The following is a 17,786-nucleotide window of genomic DNA, read 5'->3' on the forward strand; positions in this document are numbered from 1 at the left end:
AAACTTTAGATAGAGATGAAATGTTTGTTTTTAAAACTTAGGAAAGAAATGTACTAAATTTTACATTTTTTTAAATATTATTAGTAAAATAACAATTTTATCTTTACTTCTAATAAAAGATTTTAACCTTAATTAACTTATAGATAAAACTTTCAATTTTTCAAATTTCGTAGATATGAGTTTAAAAATATATTAAAACTTGGATAAAAAATAGTGATTTGACCTTAAATAAAATTACTTGTTTGGACCTATTTTAATTTTATTTGTTATTCAAAATATATATAAAATTTAAGATGGCCCCAACTTTCAACCATTGGATTTCGTAAATTTGGTTACAGAATCTTTCATTGGAAACTTAAAGTCAATTAATCAATCAAAGGGTCAACTAATTTTTGCATAATTAGATTCGTTTTGACTCTTCTTGTTAGCTTTAGTCAATTTCATGAAACGTGTCTATGCCGCGTTCATTTAAAAATCAAGAAAGACAAAGAGAGACTTATCCTTTAATTTATTTAATAATATATATTTTTTATACTAGTATAATTTTATTTCTCTATTATCTTTCATTAAAAGCTATTAAGTTAACTTTGAGTTCTCTTAAATTAATTTTAAGTTTGGTTCTCATGTGTCCAATATTACTTTTATTCTATTTTAATGTGGAAATGTTATGTGTAGAAATTAAATCAACAATCTGATTTAGTAAAACTCTTTTATCTTTGTCAAGTTTGGATTAAAACAAAGATATCTTGATCAATTTTGTTTGGTGTTTGATTCATTCGAGTTAAAACTTTAACTTGATAATTTGATTTGAGTTTAGTTTGAATATTCTTTCAATGATATTTTTTATTCTATCAGTGATATTACTTATCTTATTAATAATATTATTTAGTCTATCGATGATACTATTGATTCCACTGATAATTATAAGATGACATCTCTGATTAGTTCAAATGAGTTAAAACTAACTACTATGTATTCAATTTAAATTTAAGCTAGTCCATGTTCAATCTTGATTTGACTCATTTTCAACCCTAATCTCTATATAATATATTAAAATTTATTCAAAATTTACTGACTTATTATACAAGTTCACCTATTTTCTTACGCCCACGTCAACTTTTATTAATATTATTCATTTAAAGTATATTAAATAAGGAATTATTTTTTTCAAGTAAGAAAATATATTAAAAAAATCTGGAAGGAATTAATTAATATAAAGGAGGGGATTGTGACGATATTTCTTAAAAATATAATGCAAAGTCCTCTAAATGGGTCCTCCACTGAAATTATTTATAATTTAGAGTTATATAATAGATGAATGCATGATTCACGAATGGTTATTGTCACTGCTTTAATGGTGTTCTAGAGTAAAGAGTAAAGATGGTCTTGTATTGACTTTAGGTTTCGACTATTTTATCAATTTCAAGTTTCCAAAGGTATCAGAAATGGTACATGTTCCCCCATCCAATTCTTTTATCTTTTTCTTCGATGATCTAATAAATTCAAAAGCCTGATCAACATTTTTTTTAAAATTTATTAAAGCTAGTTTCAGTCGGTTGCATGTGCATGGGCATCTGTCAACACGTGGTCCTGTCTAAGGCAGGGCCACGAAATTGCCCTGGCAGTTGTGGTTAAGGCTTTTTTGAGTAGGAAATTGCCCTGTCAGTTGCAGTTAAGGCTTCTTTTAATTAGACTTATTCAAGTTTGAAAATGAATTCAGTTTGAATGAGTTCAAAATGAGTTCGGTTTAAGTAAATTTGAATTACAGTTTGAGTCTATGAGTTAAATATTTTTAAGTTTAAACCTAAACTTTAAGATTGTTTGGTTTGCTAAACTTGCAAGTTCAAAAATTTTTGATACGGATAAACAAAAAAAATATCTTTTTAACTAGTGTTGTTTTAGTCATTTACTCAACTATAATATCAATTCGAGTTGAACTTAAACTTGACTTTTCTTATGAGAGTTGAACTTGAACAACTTTAAGATGAGTTCAAGTTTGAATTGATCTCAAACTTAGATAATTTGAATTAGATTCGCTTTAAATCTATTCCTATTTTAGAGTAAGGTCAAGAAATTGGGTTTGGGGTGAAGTGTAATGTTTAATAATAGCTAAAAGACAAAATTCATTGCCATACATGATCATTCTTTAGCGAAAACATTCTAATAATAGCTACGTTAAATTCATATTTAATATTATAATAGTTTTTCAATCTGGATGCCCTAAAATAAGGATTTCTAATTTCCTATATCAGGAATTCGTGTCGGTATTTTGAAAAATAAGGATTTTCATACTTCAGAATTTCTCAATTTCTGTAGATTTTGAAACATCAAGACCATTTCTTCTTTCTATGCGTGATAGAGAAGGAAAGAAGTTAACTTTTTGACTTCAGAGGCCTCCGAGGCAGCTGGAATTTTCAGCCTTACATACACGTATATATTTTCTTGTATTTACACCTATTAATGATTTGTCTATCTGCAAAATAATCTGTGTGGCCGAAGATTACTATTTTTTTTCTAACTTTATCGTTGACCCTTAGCTCTCTCTGTTTGCCTATTACCTCCACCACTTGTCCATCATCTAGAATTATTTTCTTGATTTATTCCAACTTGGGTTTTGAAAAAGTGAAACAGAAAAAAGTAGGAAGAAACATTGAAGAATCAATGACAAACATATCATCATATTAATGTAAGTTAATGTAGAATTAGAGTGCCTCAGGTACCTCTTTTAATCTTCAAAATAGTTTTGTTATAAAGTAGAAATTTAATGAGAATATAAAAAAATAAATGCTATTTTCTAAAATAAAGATGGGAAAAAAATTAAGTTACACATTTATAAGATTAACTTCTCATTATTAGACACTATAGGCAAATTTTCATACATGGATTAGTGATAATACAACTTTAATACCAATACGATCAAATTATTAGTATGTGTAAAAAATTTCATAAATTTTCTTTTTATTAAAGAGATATAGCCAATACGTTCATTTTAATTATAGGTACATCAATTTTTTTTTTTAAATAATAAAAATTTCAAATTTCCACCAATTTATTAAAGTATATTGCAATAACTTAATTATCAGATTTGGCCTATAGTTTGTCTCCTCACGATATAGGATTAGACTCTTATGGCCATTTTCATATGATTAAAATAATATGCATCATATCAAATTGTTTAAATTTATTCGTATAAATTGAGATGATAATTTGTGATTGAGTAATACGATTTACTTTTTTTTTAACTTTAGAATCACCTAAAGAGATATTACCATATTAAATTATTTGAATAGTTATATATAATTTATTTATGTATATAATATTACTTTTTGTTTATATATAATTTATTTATATATAATTGTCTCCCAATGATGACAAGATTCAATACGAGCTCTAGTTTTATAGTCTATAAGACAATTTATTTTTTTGTTTACAATTAACATTAGTTATTAACGGAAAATGTTAAGAGACTACTATGCTAATGAATATATCTTCTAAATTCTGAATTACAAAAGCAATTTTTTCTTTTTTTTGTTCTCTATAATTCTCTTTCTAAGTCTCTATGATTCTCATTAACGCTTAATAATGAAGATGATGAGATCTAAATGTAATTAATTAGTTAGTTAGGGGCAAAGTTTGAGAAGATGTATATCAAGTTAAACACTATTGGCACCTTTTAAATGCTCACACTGTTGTGGTAGGGCTATCATAAGCTGAAAAGAAAGTTAAATTATAATTATTTTAATGCATCTTTTAAACGAGAAATTTACCAGAAATTTCTGAGTAACAAGACATAATCATCATCAATTTGTTGACTTTTGCGCAAGTGTACACAAACCGCCTTCTTCCAATTATTTGTCCTAGTCAGCCCTAGATCTGTCCATTGTTAAAAGGATAATTCTTGGGGCTCATTTTTCTTATGAGTTAGATTTAGAAAAATCAGATTGTTTTTGTAGAGAAATTAATGACGATGATGCCAACTGGGTTCAGGTTTAATCCCACCGATGAAGAACTCATTCAAATCCTTGAGAGGAAAGTTTATGGCCAAGAAATGCCCCTCCATGGCCATTTCATTGTTGAAAGAAACGTCTATGAGTTTGATCCTCAAGATCTTGAATGTCCGTTTAGCTCTCTGATTTTCTCCGTCTTTATAATTTCACTTCTTTCTCTCTTCATATCACTTTGTTATGAGCTTATTTTTTCGATTTTTATGTTGGCAGGGGAGCATAATATGGCTGTGCCTAACAACGAGAGATATTGCTATTGTATAAAGGAGAATGATTCTCGAGAAGTCTCAGGACGAGGATGGTGGAGAGCCACTGGACATGTGAAGACGATTTATGCAAACGAACATGTGGTGGGATTCAAGAGGCCATTAACGTTTCACAGATTCACTGGCAATGACAAGAAGCGCAACACAGCCATCAAGACTAACTGGATTATGCACGAATATAATCTAGAATCCAACACAACTGTATGTTTCATTTCATTTTTTTGTTTTATAAAATTTCCTATTCGTTCTTCTGTAAATTAATTATGCTGAAATTGATTAGCTAAATTGACAGTAAGATTTGTACTATTGCACTTGCCACCTACTTTCCTTCATCCATAAATCACAACATGGAGTTTCAGGGAAAACGTGTTACTGTGATCAATGTGGTGATCTTGTTGTAGAGAGAAGCTCATTGCACAAAAATAAGTTGCTCATGATTAACGTTATATTTCAGAAACTCTACCTTTTAAGCTCATTTAGAGTGTCTTTCTAGTAGTTTTATGTTTGATGTTTTACAGGATTGGAGGCTTTGTAAAATCAAATACAAGGGAAAACTAAGTGCGCAGGAGGAGATGGAGAATTGCAGAAAAGGAGCGACGCCAGGTAATAAAGATGTTGAAGCCAGCAGTTCGATAATTGGTGAGCAACTGCAGCAGCCACAGCAGTTGCAGCTAGAAAATAGCTTATGTGAGCCTTGTTTTGAAGCCATAAGTCCAATGGAGATGCAAGAGCAATCTGATCACCTGCTGCAGCTAGACAATGTGTGTGAGCTTTATTTTACACAAAACATGCTACTGGAAGTGATTGATGAGAAGCTACACCAATCAAAAGCTTCATGTGACCCTTATTTCTTTGATGGTCAGATTGAGCAACCTGCAGATTCATCGGAGCAGCTGTTTCTCAGTCTTTGGTCGTGGCAGAATTAGCTAAAGCTTTGAATGGAAAGTTTTCTGTTTGGATTTATTAACATTGTGCTTTTCTTTTAACTTTGTTTTGAATGAATGAATGTTAGTATATGAAAGTTCTCAGGTGCGGACATCCTAATTTTTTTTTTTTTTTTCATTTAGCCAATGGTGGTTGATATAATCAGATTTAAAAAAGTTAGGATATCCGCAAGAGAGAAAACTATCTATGTATTTTCGTTTAAACAATGGACTTACTGTTTGAATGTGCATCGATATATGTATTGGATTCTGCCAATATTTGTTATGAATTTATTTAGACAAGCAATAATAGGTATATCAAATTTTAAATACCTAATTTAAAACTTAAGTAATGTATTATATAATGAAACATTATTTATATATTCAATTAAACATTTAATATTGGGTATATATAATTTTATTGTTGATTAGATCTAACTAAAATTTTGAATAAAGCAGAGCATTCTAACAATTCTCTATATATATTCGATTCTTACAATATTTGTTGTGAATCTATTTAGAAGAGTATGATAATATTTGAATATTACACTTGATTTTGAGTATCCAATTGAATATTTAGATGATTAGATGATATGTTATCATGTGATTAAAGTATGATAATATTTGTTATGAATTTGTTTAGATGATCAATGTTATATGTGCCCATTTTAAGTAATCAATTGGGTATTTAGATGATCAGATGATGTGTTATCATTTGATTAGATTATAAAAATATTTTTTTAGACAAGCAAGGTAATATATACTAATTTTTGAGTATTTAATTGAATACATAAATGATCAAATAATGTATTTTCATGTGATTAGATTATAACAAAATTTGTTATTAATTTGTTTAGGTAAATAATGTTATGTACACCTAATTTTAAATATTCAATTGAGTATTCGAATGATCAAATAATGTATCATAATATAATTGAATCAATCATATAATGATGCATTATCTAATTATTTGAGTATTTAATTAAGTATTTAGACACTACTAAAATTCGAAGTAGCTAAACCTAACATTTCTCTACAGTGACTGGTATATAAGTTCTCATTTTACATGTAAATTGCCTGATTTTTCATTAAAAAATAGTAAAGCTCTTAACGAATGTTTGTTTTCTTAATGGTTTCCGAGCTTATTGTCCTTCAATGAAGAATTTTCGAACAGATTCTCGGCAACCGACACATTGGATACTATTGAAAATCATCCAATAAATTAACTAGGCAACAGGCACACGGTGTGAACAGTCATAGCCTTCACAGTAATTCACTAGAAGGAGCTCTTGAAGCTTGTTCATCTTCCATTACCAAAGTCATTTGTGTTGATCCATCAACGTTTTCAATTCTACCTCCTATCAAAATCAAGCAAGTTCATAAAAATTAGGTTAATTGGAGATCAATGCTGATTTTACCACAACTTTGAGTCTTTAATAAGTATTTCCTCAAAATGCTATATATAAACACTTTGAGTACATAAAATAGATATATAGATGATAAATCATTATATGATTGAATATTATTTGATCTTTAATTTAAAATCATCTAATTATATGATGACATATAATTTATATATTTATTTTATTTACTTAAAATATATACACATTTTTATGATAAGAAAATATATTAAAGAAGTATTGCTTGAGGTTCAAGCACACAAGGGTTTGACTTTTCAGCTTTATGTGTTATTCATCCAAAACGCGTACTTAGGAGTTCTTTTGAATGTTTTAGTTTCACTGTACTCCTTTTAATTTGTCGTCTGACTTCTTTTGAGTCTAGACCATGTTTTCATTGGCAATATTGACACAATTCTCCACAAAGTGGCCTCCAACGTCGACCATCTAAGAAATTTAAGTCATAACTTCGACCCAATCAAATCACTTTGAAACTTCACTCCAAGTCTCAATCAAATCTTAATCTAATAAAATTCAGACTTCACCAATTGTTGATGACTTGAACATTGTACATACTTGACCATGAAGAAAAATCACTTTATTTTATCAATTTTGCATCTAATAAAATATATGCCTTTGACACGGTAAGTCACCTAGCCATGATTGATAATATCTGTCGATTGCACACTGCTTTTGACATTGTGTCTCCCTAATTTCAGTTAGTAGATTTCCCATTAAGGGTGGATCTAAGTCGAGATAATTTGGGTTTGATTCTATCTTAAGTTAAGTAATTGTAGTTTGAATTTGATTTTGAGTTAAGTTAATTCGAATTTAGCAAATCGTTGAAAAGTTACTAACAAATTTATATTATCTTATGATTTTTCTTCTTATTCAATAAATTTTTATCTCTTATAACAATTCGTCTTCTTTATCATCTCCAACAAACATTCTTTTCCTTTTGTACTTTTTGATGACTTCTTTAATGATTACATTGTTAGTTCAAGTTAGACTTTTTTAGATTAATTTGAATCAATCTATATTTATGCTTGACATAGTTTGAATCCACTCATATTTTTTATTGGTTTTTGATAGTTCTAAATAAAATAAAACTGCACTTAATAAATTTTCATTTTAACTTTATATATATGTGTGTGTTATATTAAAATACGTTAGTTTATATAAATACGTTTTAAAAAAGAGTTAGTAAATGTACTATTACTCATCGAAACAAGCTACTTTTACATATAGCTACCAAATCTTTTCTCCACCCTCTTCAAATTAAGGATTGTCTTTGTTAGAAGTATGAACACTCACATTCATTTAAACAATTTTTGTATTTTATGTTTACTTATCACTTCCATGATAAGGTTTTATATTTTATATTAGGGTTGTTTTAATATGTGTTAGATCACTTAACTAATACTATTTATAATATACTTTAAACATATTAAAACTTTTTATTTATTGATAAAAATTGTTCATTGAATAATAAAAAATATTCCCTTATTAACGGAACTAAAACTTGTATATTTTTTAATTTTAAATTTAAAATAATTGTCACATGAATGATAATTATGATTTGTATTTTGTTTCATTAATATTTTATAGGTTATAACATATTACAGTAATTGAACTACCCAAATAATTTATCAATCATTGATTAATTTTAATTCATTAGTATAAAAATAAAAATGAAGCTTAACATAGTTCAGTTAGTTATTTAAATATGATTTGTATCTGAATTATGAATACTCAGATACAATATTTCCATATAACTTCACCTTATTAACCTATAAATATAAAAAACCACCATAGAGGCAAAAAGGAAATAAAAGATCCAAGAGAGAAGCTCTTTCATCTTACTAGAGATTCCAGATATCATTATTTGCAATCACTATACAAACTCCATCAAAACACTTTTCTTCGGAGTCAAATAACATAATTTTAGATGCAAGTTTCTGAGTAATGGATTGAAATTGAATTATGTTAAAAATCTTTTTCATCTTCATTATTCTCTTTCATGTTTTGATTTACATTTAATTATTAATATAATAGATAATATAGTTATTTTCTTAACTCTAATTATCATTATTGTAGTTTACCTTATGTAAAAGTCAAAGTTACGCACTTTATTTTTTAACAAAAAATTTCATTATTTCCTATTATCCAATCAATTAGATGTTGACTGTAAGATTCTTTTGAGTAAAGCTGGCCAGCTTTCACTAGAAGGTGTCATTCATTCTCAAAGTTATTTTAATTGTGAAAATCATGCCAAAGAATTCAATTATATGAAGCAAATGGAGATGGTTGAACTTGCCGTGTTGGCTTGTTCATGAAACAATAAAATTATGTATATCTATTTTTGATACATAATTTATATACACATATGAGGTATTATTATGTGATTAGATGTTTCTTTATCATATGATGACACATGTTTTAAAATCACCTAATTACATGATAACACATCATTATGTACATGAATTATGTATCAAAAATGGATACACAAAGCATTGCTCTTCATGAAATTATTTAATTTTGAGGGAAATAGCTGTGACTTTTCAATGACGTTAGTAGATGTTCATGAAATTATTTAATTCTAGTCCTCACTGATAATGTTACAATAAACAAATGAATAAGACTTGCCGACTTTATATGAAAATTAGTGAGTTGCCGACTTCTAACATTAAGGATAGATTTCATCTTTATCACTTTGTCCAAAACAGGGAACATTAAGAATACGAATAAAAGGGTATTTTGGAATTAAATCGGGTTCATTAAAAAAAATGCATATATTAAGTTATTTAAACTTTTTATAACTTAAAAGTGAGCTCTTTGAACGATAAAGTTTGAGGTTGATAAATTTTATTAAAAAATCTTTTTTAGGAAATTGAAAAAATCAGCCATACGATTGAAGGAATTTCAATCATCTTTATATGAAGAGGTTTTCACTATTAAAGACATTGAAAGGGGTCTAATAAATTTATACTAAACAAAACTTTAAGAGGATTTCTAATGTCATACACTATTATATATAAATTAAGTCACTCTTAGGGCTAGATTTGATCCAGTCGAATCCAAATAAGATCTAAGTCTTCTAGATCAGGCTGAATCCAAAAAGAATTCAAGATCAATAAACAATTTAAAAGAAGAAAAACCAGAAAATTTGAAAAATACCTCACCGAAATTTATTAATCAAAAATTGAATTACAACAAACTCTTTTTAAACAAACTATATGTACATGCTGGCAATCTAGGTGAAATTCAATCCAAACCATTCAAATTAATTACAAGAAACACAAACTCACCTAACAAAGACCGTTGGATGAGATTATTGAGAGCAGAGGGCACTAAGAGTTGATTTCCTTCTTTGAGAGAAAATGAAATTGGAGTCGAGAAGAGAAGAGGAGACTCCTTTTTGTTATAACACTAAGAGTTTTATCAATACGGTGCATTTTGATAAAACTGATTTTTCATTGTCAATTTATGAAGCTTCTCTGATTTGTACCTTGTGTGGTTAATTTTAACATAATTTAATTCCTCCAAAGTGCAACCCTCTAATTAAAAAAATTCCTGATTTTTCATTCTCAACATCCTCTCTCAAATTATATTATTGCAAAATAATCTAATTTACAAAAATGATAATGAAAAAGAACTGTTGGTTCATATATTATAATACCATAAGAACAGACAACTGTTAGTATACTACCATTATAACACACAATCTACTGGTATATAATGTAACAACAATCACAACACAACAAACTTCTAAAGGAACATATTTCTTGCGGAAAATTCCTAACTTGTGAGGATAATTTGTTGTGCCTTCGTCTAAGTAAAATGAATATACTATATTCTTATTCATCCTTTGTTCATACTTTTGAAGAATGAATTTAGTCTAAGCTAAACTTATGTTGTTGATGGAGAATATATTTTTTACAGGACACGGAAAATTACTGGATCAAACTCTGATTCTAAAACATCAGCTATAAAGCCTATGAGTTCCTCTTCACTGACATTGCAACGGTTGACAGCAGGGAGAGACAAAACAAAGGACTCAATGAGCTGATTAGAATGAATAGGAGATTTAGCAATTTGATCAGAGAGAAACCTTTTAGGCTGACTCATAGAAAAACTTGTTCCTTAAAGTCTCCATTAAGAAAAACATTATTAATAAATATTTGCTTGATGTCCCATCCATAGAATAATCAAAGGCTGAGAATAACTCTTATAGTTGAAACCGTAAGAACAAGGCTAAAATTCGCAAAATAGTCCACTCTAGTGGTTTGCTGAAAACCTTTTGCAAATAATCTAGCCTTGTATCTTTGCAGTGACTCATCAAGATTGTATTTCGGTCACTCCAGAATCCCACTTGCAATCTACCACATTCAGACCCGATGTCTTGAGTACCGAGGACTAGGTTTTGTTGGCTAAAAGAAAAGCATACTCAGTGTCAGCATGTATTGTAGCTTTCCAATTAGGATAAAAAAGGCCTTAGCTATGGTGGTTGGCTCTGCCTTTTGTATTGGACGTGTAACTAGCTAACAGTGTGGAATGGTTTGTTGCTTTTTATCTAGTAATCATAAGGTGAATGTTTTGAAAAGATGAAGATGATATATTAGGTAAGGATAAAGAGAGATGGTTTTGAGGTTTTTGTCAATATTGGGGAAGGTGTGGAAGAAAGATCCAATGGTAAGGGTTATATGGAAGGTAACAGTGTGGGTTTGAACAAGTAAAAAACTGAGTCAACAATAGAAAGGGAAGGTCTAAACAAGAGTGAATCAATGTGTGTAGTCACTAATGGATCAATATGCATGTGAAGTTAATGAGGGCTTAGTAATATCAAGTGTTACAGGTGAGAGTTTATATATAGGAAAAAAGTTGCACAACCAAAGACTTTTAATTTAGAGCAAAATAATTTGGAAGTTTCTTAAACAAGACTTGGAAAGGAGAAATAAAATCTAACACTGGAGATGATAGTCTATCAATCAATAAACAAAGGTCTAATGTTTCAATAGTAAACCAACTTGTGCGAGCAAAGTAAGACCAATTTCTACAATATTGTCTATGTTTTCGGCTTTTCCATGGGTATGTGGACAATGATGTCTGAAAAAATATACCTAGTTTGTTCAAATAGGGTACAAAAATTCTTATGTTCTCCACCCATGTCTGTTTGCAAACACTTAAGTTTGGAGTCAAATTGTCTTTCTACCAGAATAATAAAGGTTTAAAAGGTTTGCTTAGCTCTACTTTTGATTTTAGATGAAAGATCCAGATGAATCCGTTATAATCATTTACAAAGTGAATATTATATTTGAATCCTTCAATGGATGTAATAGGAGATGGACCGCATATGTAAAAAACGAACAAACTCAAGTGCCTGGGTAGTTTTAGAATCTGATCTAGGAAAGGTAGACTGATGTAATTATCCATATGTTGGTATTGAAGTGTCAATTTTTTTCAATGACGATAATAAGGATTAGGTTTCTTGATCTTACCAGAATTGGAATCTGATTCACCAAAGTGGATATGATGGAAAGGATTCAGTTGGATAGATATGTTTTTCAAGATCATGAGCTCCTATTGCAAAAACTACTTGTAATTTCCAAAGGCAGTAGTTGGTGACAGAGTCTTTCCAATTTGGTGTTCTCTATGTATCCCTTTATAGTGAAACTAGAGAATTCATGTATAGAAGGTCTGCAGTGATATGAAAAACTTTATATTTCATAAAACAAGTAAGAAATCTTAAAATACTTTCATTAAAAAAACTTGTATAATACATATACATTATGAAATTACTTTTTTTTTTCTTTTGACTTTAGAATTTTTGTGTGAGAGATTTGATTCAAATTTCCAGTAATCCAAAACCGCCCTAATTCTTGTTTTGAACTTTTTTTTTTCATTTGAATTCGATAAGTATGACAAGTGATATTCATTTGTCTCATTTATCTTTCTTCAATGATAAATTGATTTATCAAATGACATTTCTGGATGGAAAAAAAGGTAGTTGACTATTTTAGGCTAGTTGACTTTAAGCTTCCATTCATCATTTTATTTTTAGAGTTTGCATGTGATTTATGTCGGAAAGTGCGAGCAAGTATGATAAAGTTTTGGATAAGAAAAATAGATATATAAAATTCTTTAGGGAAAATATATATCAATTAATGTATTTTATATTCAATAATTTGGAAGAACTTGATTCTTCTAAGAAAAATTTAACACGACATTAACACTACACGTATAAGATACAATGTACAAATATTCGTTTAAAGAAAAAATATATATAAATCATTCGTGTAAGGAAAAAGGAAAAAGCTTATTTACAAATTTTTCTTGAGGGGGGGTGGGGGCGGTGTTTGAGGGGGGAGTGAGGGGGGTGGCGGGGGTGGGGCAGGGTACGGCGGGGGTTGTGTTGTGGAGAAAACAAATAGAAATAGAGGCCATTTTTATATTTTGAAACCTAACTACCAAACTCAAACTAAGTTAAAACATTTTTGCTATATGTTAACATCCCATAAAATCATCAATAATTGCTTTAATCAGGGTAAATATAGGGACCGAAATGGGGTTCTGTGACCTTCAACCTTAATTATCATTGTGACAAATTGAATTATTAATAAATATTAATTAACACATTCAAAAATTAGAATTATAAGTTCCTTAATACTGGTCTCTCCAACTTTGAGTCTTTAATTATCTTAATTAATTATCTCTAACACTATAAAGAGATATGATTTGATTGTGAATTAATTGGGCCAAGATATAAAAAAATTCAAGATAAACATACTTAACTATTGGCACCTTTTAAATGCTTGGATTAATGAATAGTACATGGTTTTGCCATCATAAAATTATTATCTTCTGGATGCAAAAGAAGCCACAGATCTTCCATATAATCAAAAGTAACAAGAGACATAATTAACATTATTTTCTTGACTCTTCATCGATAAAGAAAAATACAAAGGGTCCTAGATCCTCCCTCTTCTAGATCTCCTTAAAAAAACACAACTCCAGAGCATTTTTGGAAATTTACTTAATCCTCACCATGTTGCCAACAGGGTTCAGGTTCAATCCCACTGATGAAGAGCTCATCCAAATTCTTCAAAGGAAAGTTTATGGACAGGAAATGCCTCTCCATGGAAATTTCATTTTTGAAAGAAATGTTTATGAGTTTGATCCTGAAGATCTTCAATGTCTGTTAAGCTTTCTTATTTTACTGTCTTAATTAATTATCCTTCTAATTATGTGGTATAGTTTATATATTTATCCTCATAATTAGGGTTTAGGGTTTTTTTTTTTTGTCTTGCTTGGGGGGTTAATTCAACTCTATCCTCCACATCCTGCGCTCTATTATCCTCCAAAAAACTTAAGGGTTCGAAAACTCACTTTCCCAACAAATAGTTTCTTTTCTTTACTTTTTGTTGAGTCATTTTATGATTCAAGTAAGTTGTTTATCTGCACACCTAGCTTATTTAAGATGGTAATTTTGTTGAAATTTGTATGTATTGCTTTCGTATGTTCCATTATTTCTGGGCTAATCTTTTGATTTTATGTTGATAGGGGACCATACGGTGGCGGTGCTTAACAACGAAAGATATTGCTATTGCATAAGGGAAAATGATTCGCGAGAAGTTTCAGGTCGAGGATGGTGGAGAGCTACCGGCCATGTTAAAACAATTTATGAGAATAAAGGTGCGGTGGGTTACAAGAGGCCTTTAACATTTCACAGATATGCTGATGATGACAGAAAGCGAAACAAAGCTTTGAAGACTAATTGGATTATGCATGAATATAGCCTTGACTCCAACACAACGGTTTGCATTCTTTTATGCCTCATTTTTCCATTATATTTATGTGATTTTCAGATGAAGAAATAAGCACGTATAACATTGTTTATATGAATTTGCAGACTATTGTAATTGGATGAAAAAAAAAAAAAATCTTAGATATGATGATGGCTTATATATACGTGTGTGTTTTCCATAAACATTATGTTATATATTTTTATCATTTAATTTATGTTCCTAAAAACCTTCATAAAAATAATTTTGAAAATTAGTATACATGTACAATTTTATTTGATGGACATGTGGAATACATAATGAAATATTGTACAATATCACTTAGTAAATATTAATAATACCGCATCAATATTGAGTAATTTTAGATACATTTTATTTTGAATATTCAATTAAGTACTTAGATAATATATTATTATATGATTGAATATTATTTTTTAATTAATTTAAAATTATTCAATCATATAATGACACATTATATGGGTACTCAATGCTTAGTACATATAGTTTTATTAACAATATTATAAGGTAATATCACTCTCCTCCACATGCCTATTTTGAATTATGATCTTGCTATAACAAATACTTTTGTTCTTTTTCTTAGTATTAATTAGAGAGAAAACATACAATATTAATTTTATTTCATATCACATTTTTAACATTTTTATCTGATGTGGTACGGTTAAAGCAACTATGGGTAACACGGCTTTTAATGTGGAGAGGATAAAAACCTTTGATGTATGGTTCTTCGCTTATTAATGAGATTTTGCTATTTAGTTGATTTTCTGTTTAAATTAGGCGTGTTATTTTGTTATTTCTTTCATTAGAAATATTTCTCATTTCAAGTGTATTAAAATTTGCCTAGAAAATAGGTTTATTAAGGTTATCCATGATTTTGATTAATATGCCCTCTTTATTATTGATACCAATACTTCTGTTTTTAACGTTTTCCAGGATTGGAGACTTTGCAAGATAAAATATAAGGGGAAGCCGAGTGTGCAAAAGGAGATAAAGAACAACAGAAAATGCTACAAATCAAGTAATTTTGAAGCAAGCAGTTCAATAATGGGCATACCCAAGGATTTTGTAACTGATGAACAGCATCACCAATTACAAAAAGCTCATTGTGCAGCCACTGATTCTATGGAGATTCATGATCAGTATGGTTTTGTTGGTGAAGAACAGCTGCAATCTCAACTCTTGCAGCTAGACAACATGTATGAACTTTATTTAAAACAAAATATGTTACAGGAAGTGATTGATGGGAAACAAGCAGAGCACTCAAAAGCTTCATATGATCAAAGTTTCATTGATGGTCAACTTCACCAACCTGCAGATTCATCTGACCAATTATCTCTTAGCCTCTGGTCTTGGCAATACTAGCTATAGTTTTCAAAGGTTTTTCTCTATCCATAAAGAAAATCTGATATTTGGATTGATTCATGCTTTGATCTTAATTTTTTTTTTTTTTTGGGTTCAATGTTGTTTCTCTGAATGTATATGTATTTATGTGAAGAAAAATTGTATAAAAATTAAATGTTGTGACATACGCTTGTAGACTAGATGGGCGTATAGCTTTGGTCTGTGTAAAATACAAAATTATAATTTTTATTTTTATTTTTGCAGTCACAATCATTGCTTTGACAGGCTCGTTCAAATTAATTTTGCTAGTTGGATAATCCTTCTAATTAAGAGGGGTTATTTCATAAACCCCTGTAGGTTACTTTATCACATAGCTAACCTCTATTTCACACAGTTTTCACGTTGAAGTTAATAAGGTGGGTAAGCTTGATATTTTCACTTCTTAGTAAGGGTAGTTTTGACATTTTCTATAAAACCTGAGAAAACTTTTCCCTTCTTTCCTACTGTTTGTTTCGAATTTCCTCCATCTTCTCTCTCCTTTCTTGTTAAATAATAACCGCATTAAAAGATTAAGTTTGACTTTTAATGATACTGATTAACATTTTATTTTCATCAAGAGACCGAATTTAATTTTTATTGTGTCATGAAACTATAGATCTCGTCTTTGGTGCCTATTTTGGCCAAATTATCTCTAGTTTACGCTAGATTACCATTGTTGAAGTTCAATTTTGGTCCCAACAATTGCCAAGGTGTTTGATTTGAAACTTGGGTGGTGTTGTAGTTTCTTACTAGTTCAAAATAATTCCTATATATGAAGATATGAAAGAGTAGCAAATAGAATTAAAACTAATAAAAGAAATTGACGTAAGAAATTTATAGAGATTTGACTATTTGATTTGTTACTCACATCCACTTTGAGAGGCAACAAAATAAATTCAGTATGCAAGAGAAAGTATTATAGAGTTTTGGAAAGAATTTCGCTTAATCAAGGCTCACACACTTGAACCCTCTTTGTTAATTTTTCCCTCCTATTAGTTTGTGCAAATGACACAGGGATATTAATTAAAATTGGTAAAAAAAATTTCGTGTAAACCTTTTTAGGCAAACATACAACAATTTTACTTTTATAGACAAATTTACTTAATTCTAAAAATATCTTCTCTCAGCTTATTGCGTCACTCCCAGCGATTTACATCATACTCGACCGCCTAAAATTTTCTTAACAGATTTGATAATTTTTTATTCGAACTATCACTAATTCACGTTTTAAGGATAGAAAACATACTTAAAAATTGATAAATTTTTGTTTAGATTTCAAATACAGATGGTAATGAAAAAAATAACATAGATGAGAAGAATGATAAGTGCTAACTGATGCTGTAAGCGTAGGATGCGTACAAGGTGCTTGAGTGCATACAGGGTACATAGATGCGTACAAGGTATGTGGGTGTGTACAGGGTGCGTGGAGGGTGCATACAAGGTGTGTGGATGCGTGTAGGGTACGTGGATGCATGCAGGGTGCATAAGAAATATATATATATATATATATATATATATATATATATATATATCTATAAAAAAAAAAGGATGTGTGGGTGCGTACGCACCCTATTTTATATATATATATAAAATATAATATTTAAAAAATATAATAATACAATATATAGTTACATATATATATATATTTATATTTTTTACGCACTCACACATCCTGTATGCACCTTGTACGCACTTACTCATCCTATACAACCCTTTATACCCTACATACGGAAGTTGTTGAAGGTAACGTAATAAGCCAGGAGGGTGTTTTTGGAATTAAAAGTAAATTTGCTTATAAAGGTAAAACCGTTGTACGTTTGCCTAAAAGGTTTAAACGGAAAAATTTTTGCCGATTTTAATTAATATCCCCATATTTAATTACAACTTTAATAAGCATATCATGACGATAAGCAACTGACACATAAACAGGGTTCGCACCTGTTTCTACTCGACTAGAATCCTCAAGGTTGCATCTTTTTTCTGCTTGACTAGAATT

General features: G+C 29.4%; 2 protein-coding genes across 2 annotated transcripts; both read left to right on the forward strand.

Annotated features, from left to right (window-relative positions):
- Positions 1-3,872: 3,872 nt before the first annotated feature.
- On the forward strand, positions 3,873-5,444 carry LOC123207924 (NAC domain-containing protein 41-like). The gene is made up of 3 exons (XM_044625426.1): positions 3,873-4,115; positions 4,218-4,471; positions 4,789-5,444. The coding sequence occupies exons 1-3, from the start codon at positions 3,962-3,964 to the stop codon at positions 5,194-5,196; spliced, it is 816 nt and encodes a 271-aa protein (XP_044481361.1). The 5' UTR covers positions 3,873-3,961; the 3' UTR covers positions 5,197-5,444.
- An 8,037-nt stretch (positions 5,445-13,481) lies between these two features.
- Positions 13,482-16,021, forward strand: LOC123207925 (NAC domain-containing protein 41-like). Its single transcript, XM_044625427.1, has 3 exons — positions 13,482-13,783; positions 14,151-14,404; positions 15,344-16,021. The coding sequence occupies exons 1-3, from the start codon at positions 13,636-13,638 to the stop codon at positions 15,770-15,772; spliced, it is 831 nt and encodes a 276-aa protein (XP_044481362.1). The 5' UTR covers positions 13,482-13,635; the 3' UTR covers positions 15,773-16,021.
- The last annotated feature ends 1,765 nt before the right edge of the window (positions 16,022-17,786 follow it).

This window comes from Mangifera indica, unplaced genomic scaffold (genome assembly GCF_011075055.1).
Source record: "Mangifera indica cultivar Alphonso unplaced genomic scaffold, CATAS_Mindica_2.1 Un_0118, whole genome shotgun sequence".
Classification (NCBI taxonomy): domain Eukaryota; kingdom Viridiplantae; phylum Streptophyta; class Magnoliopsida; order Sapindales; family Anacardiaceae; genus Mangifera; species Mangifera indica.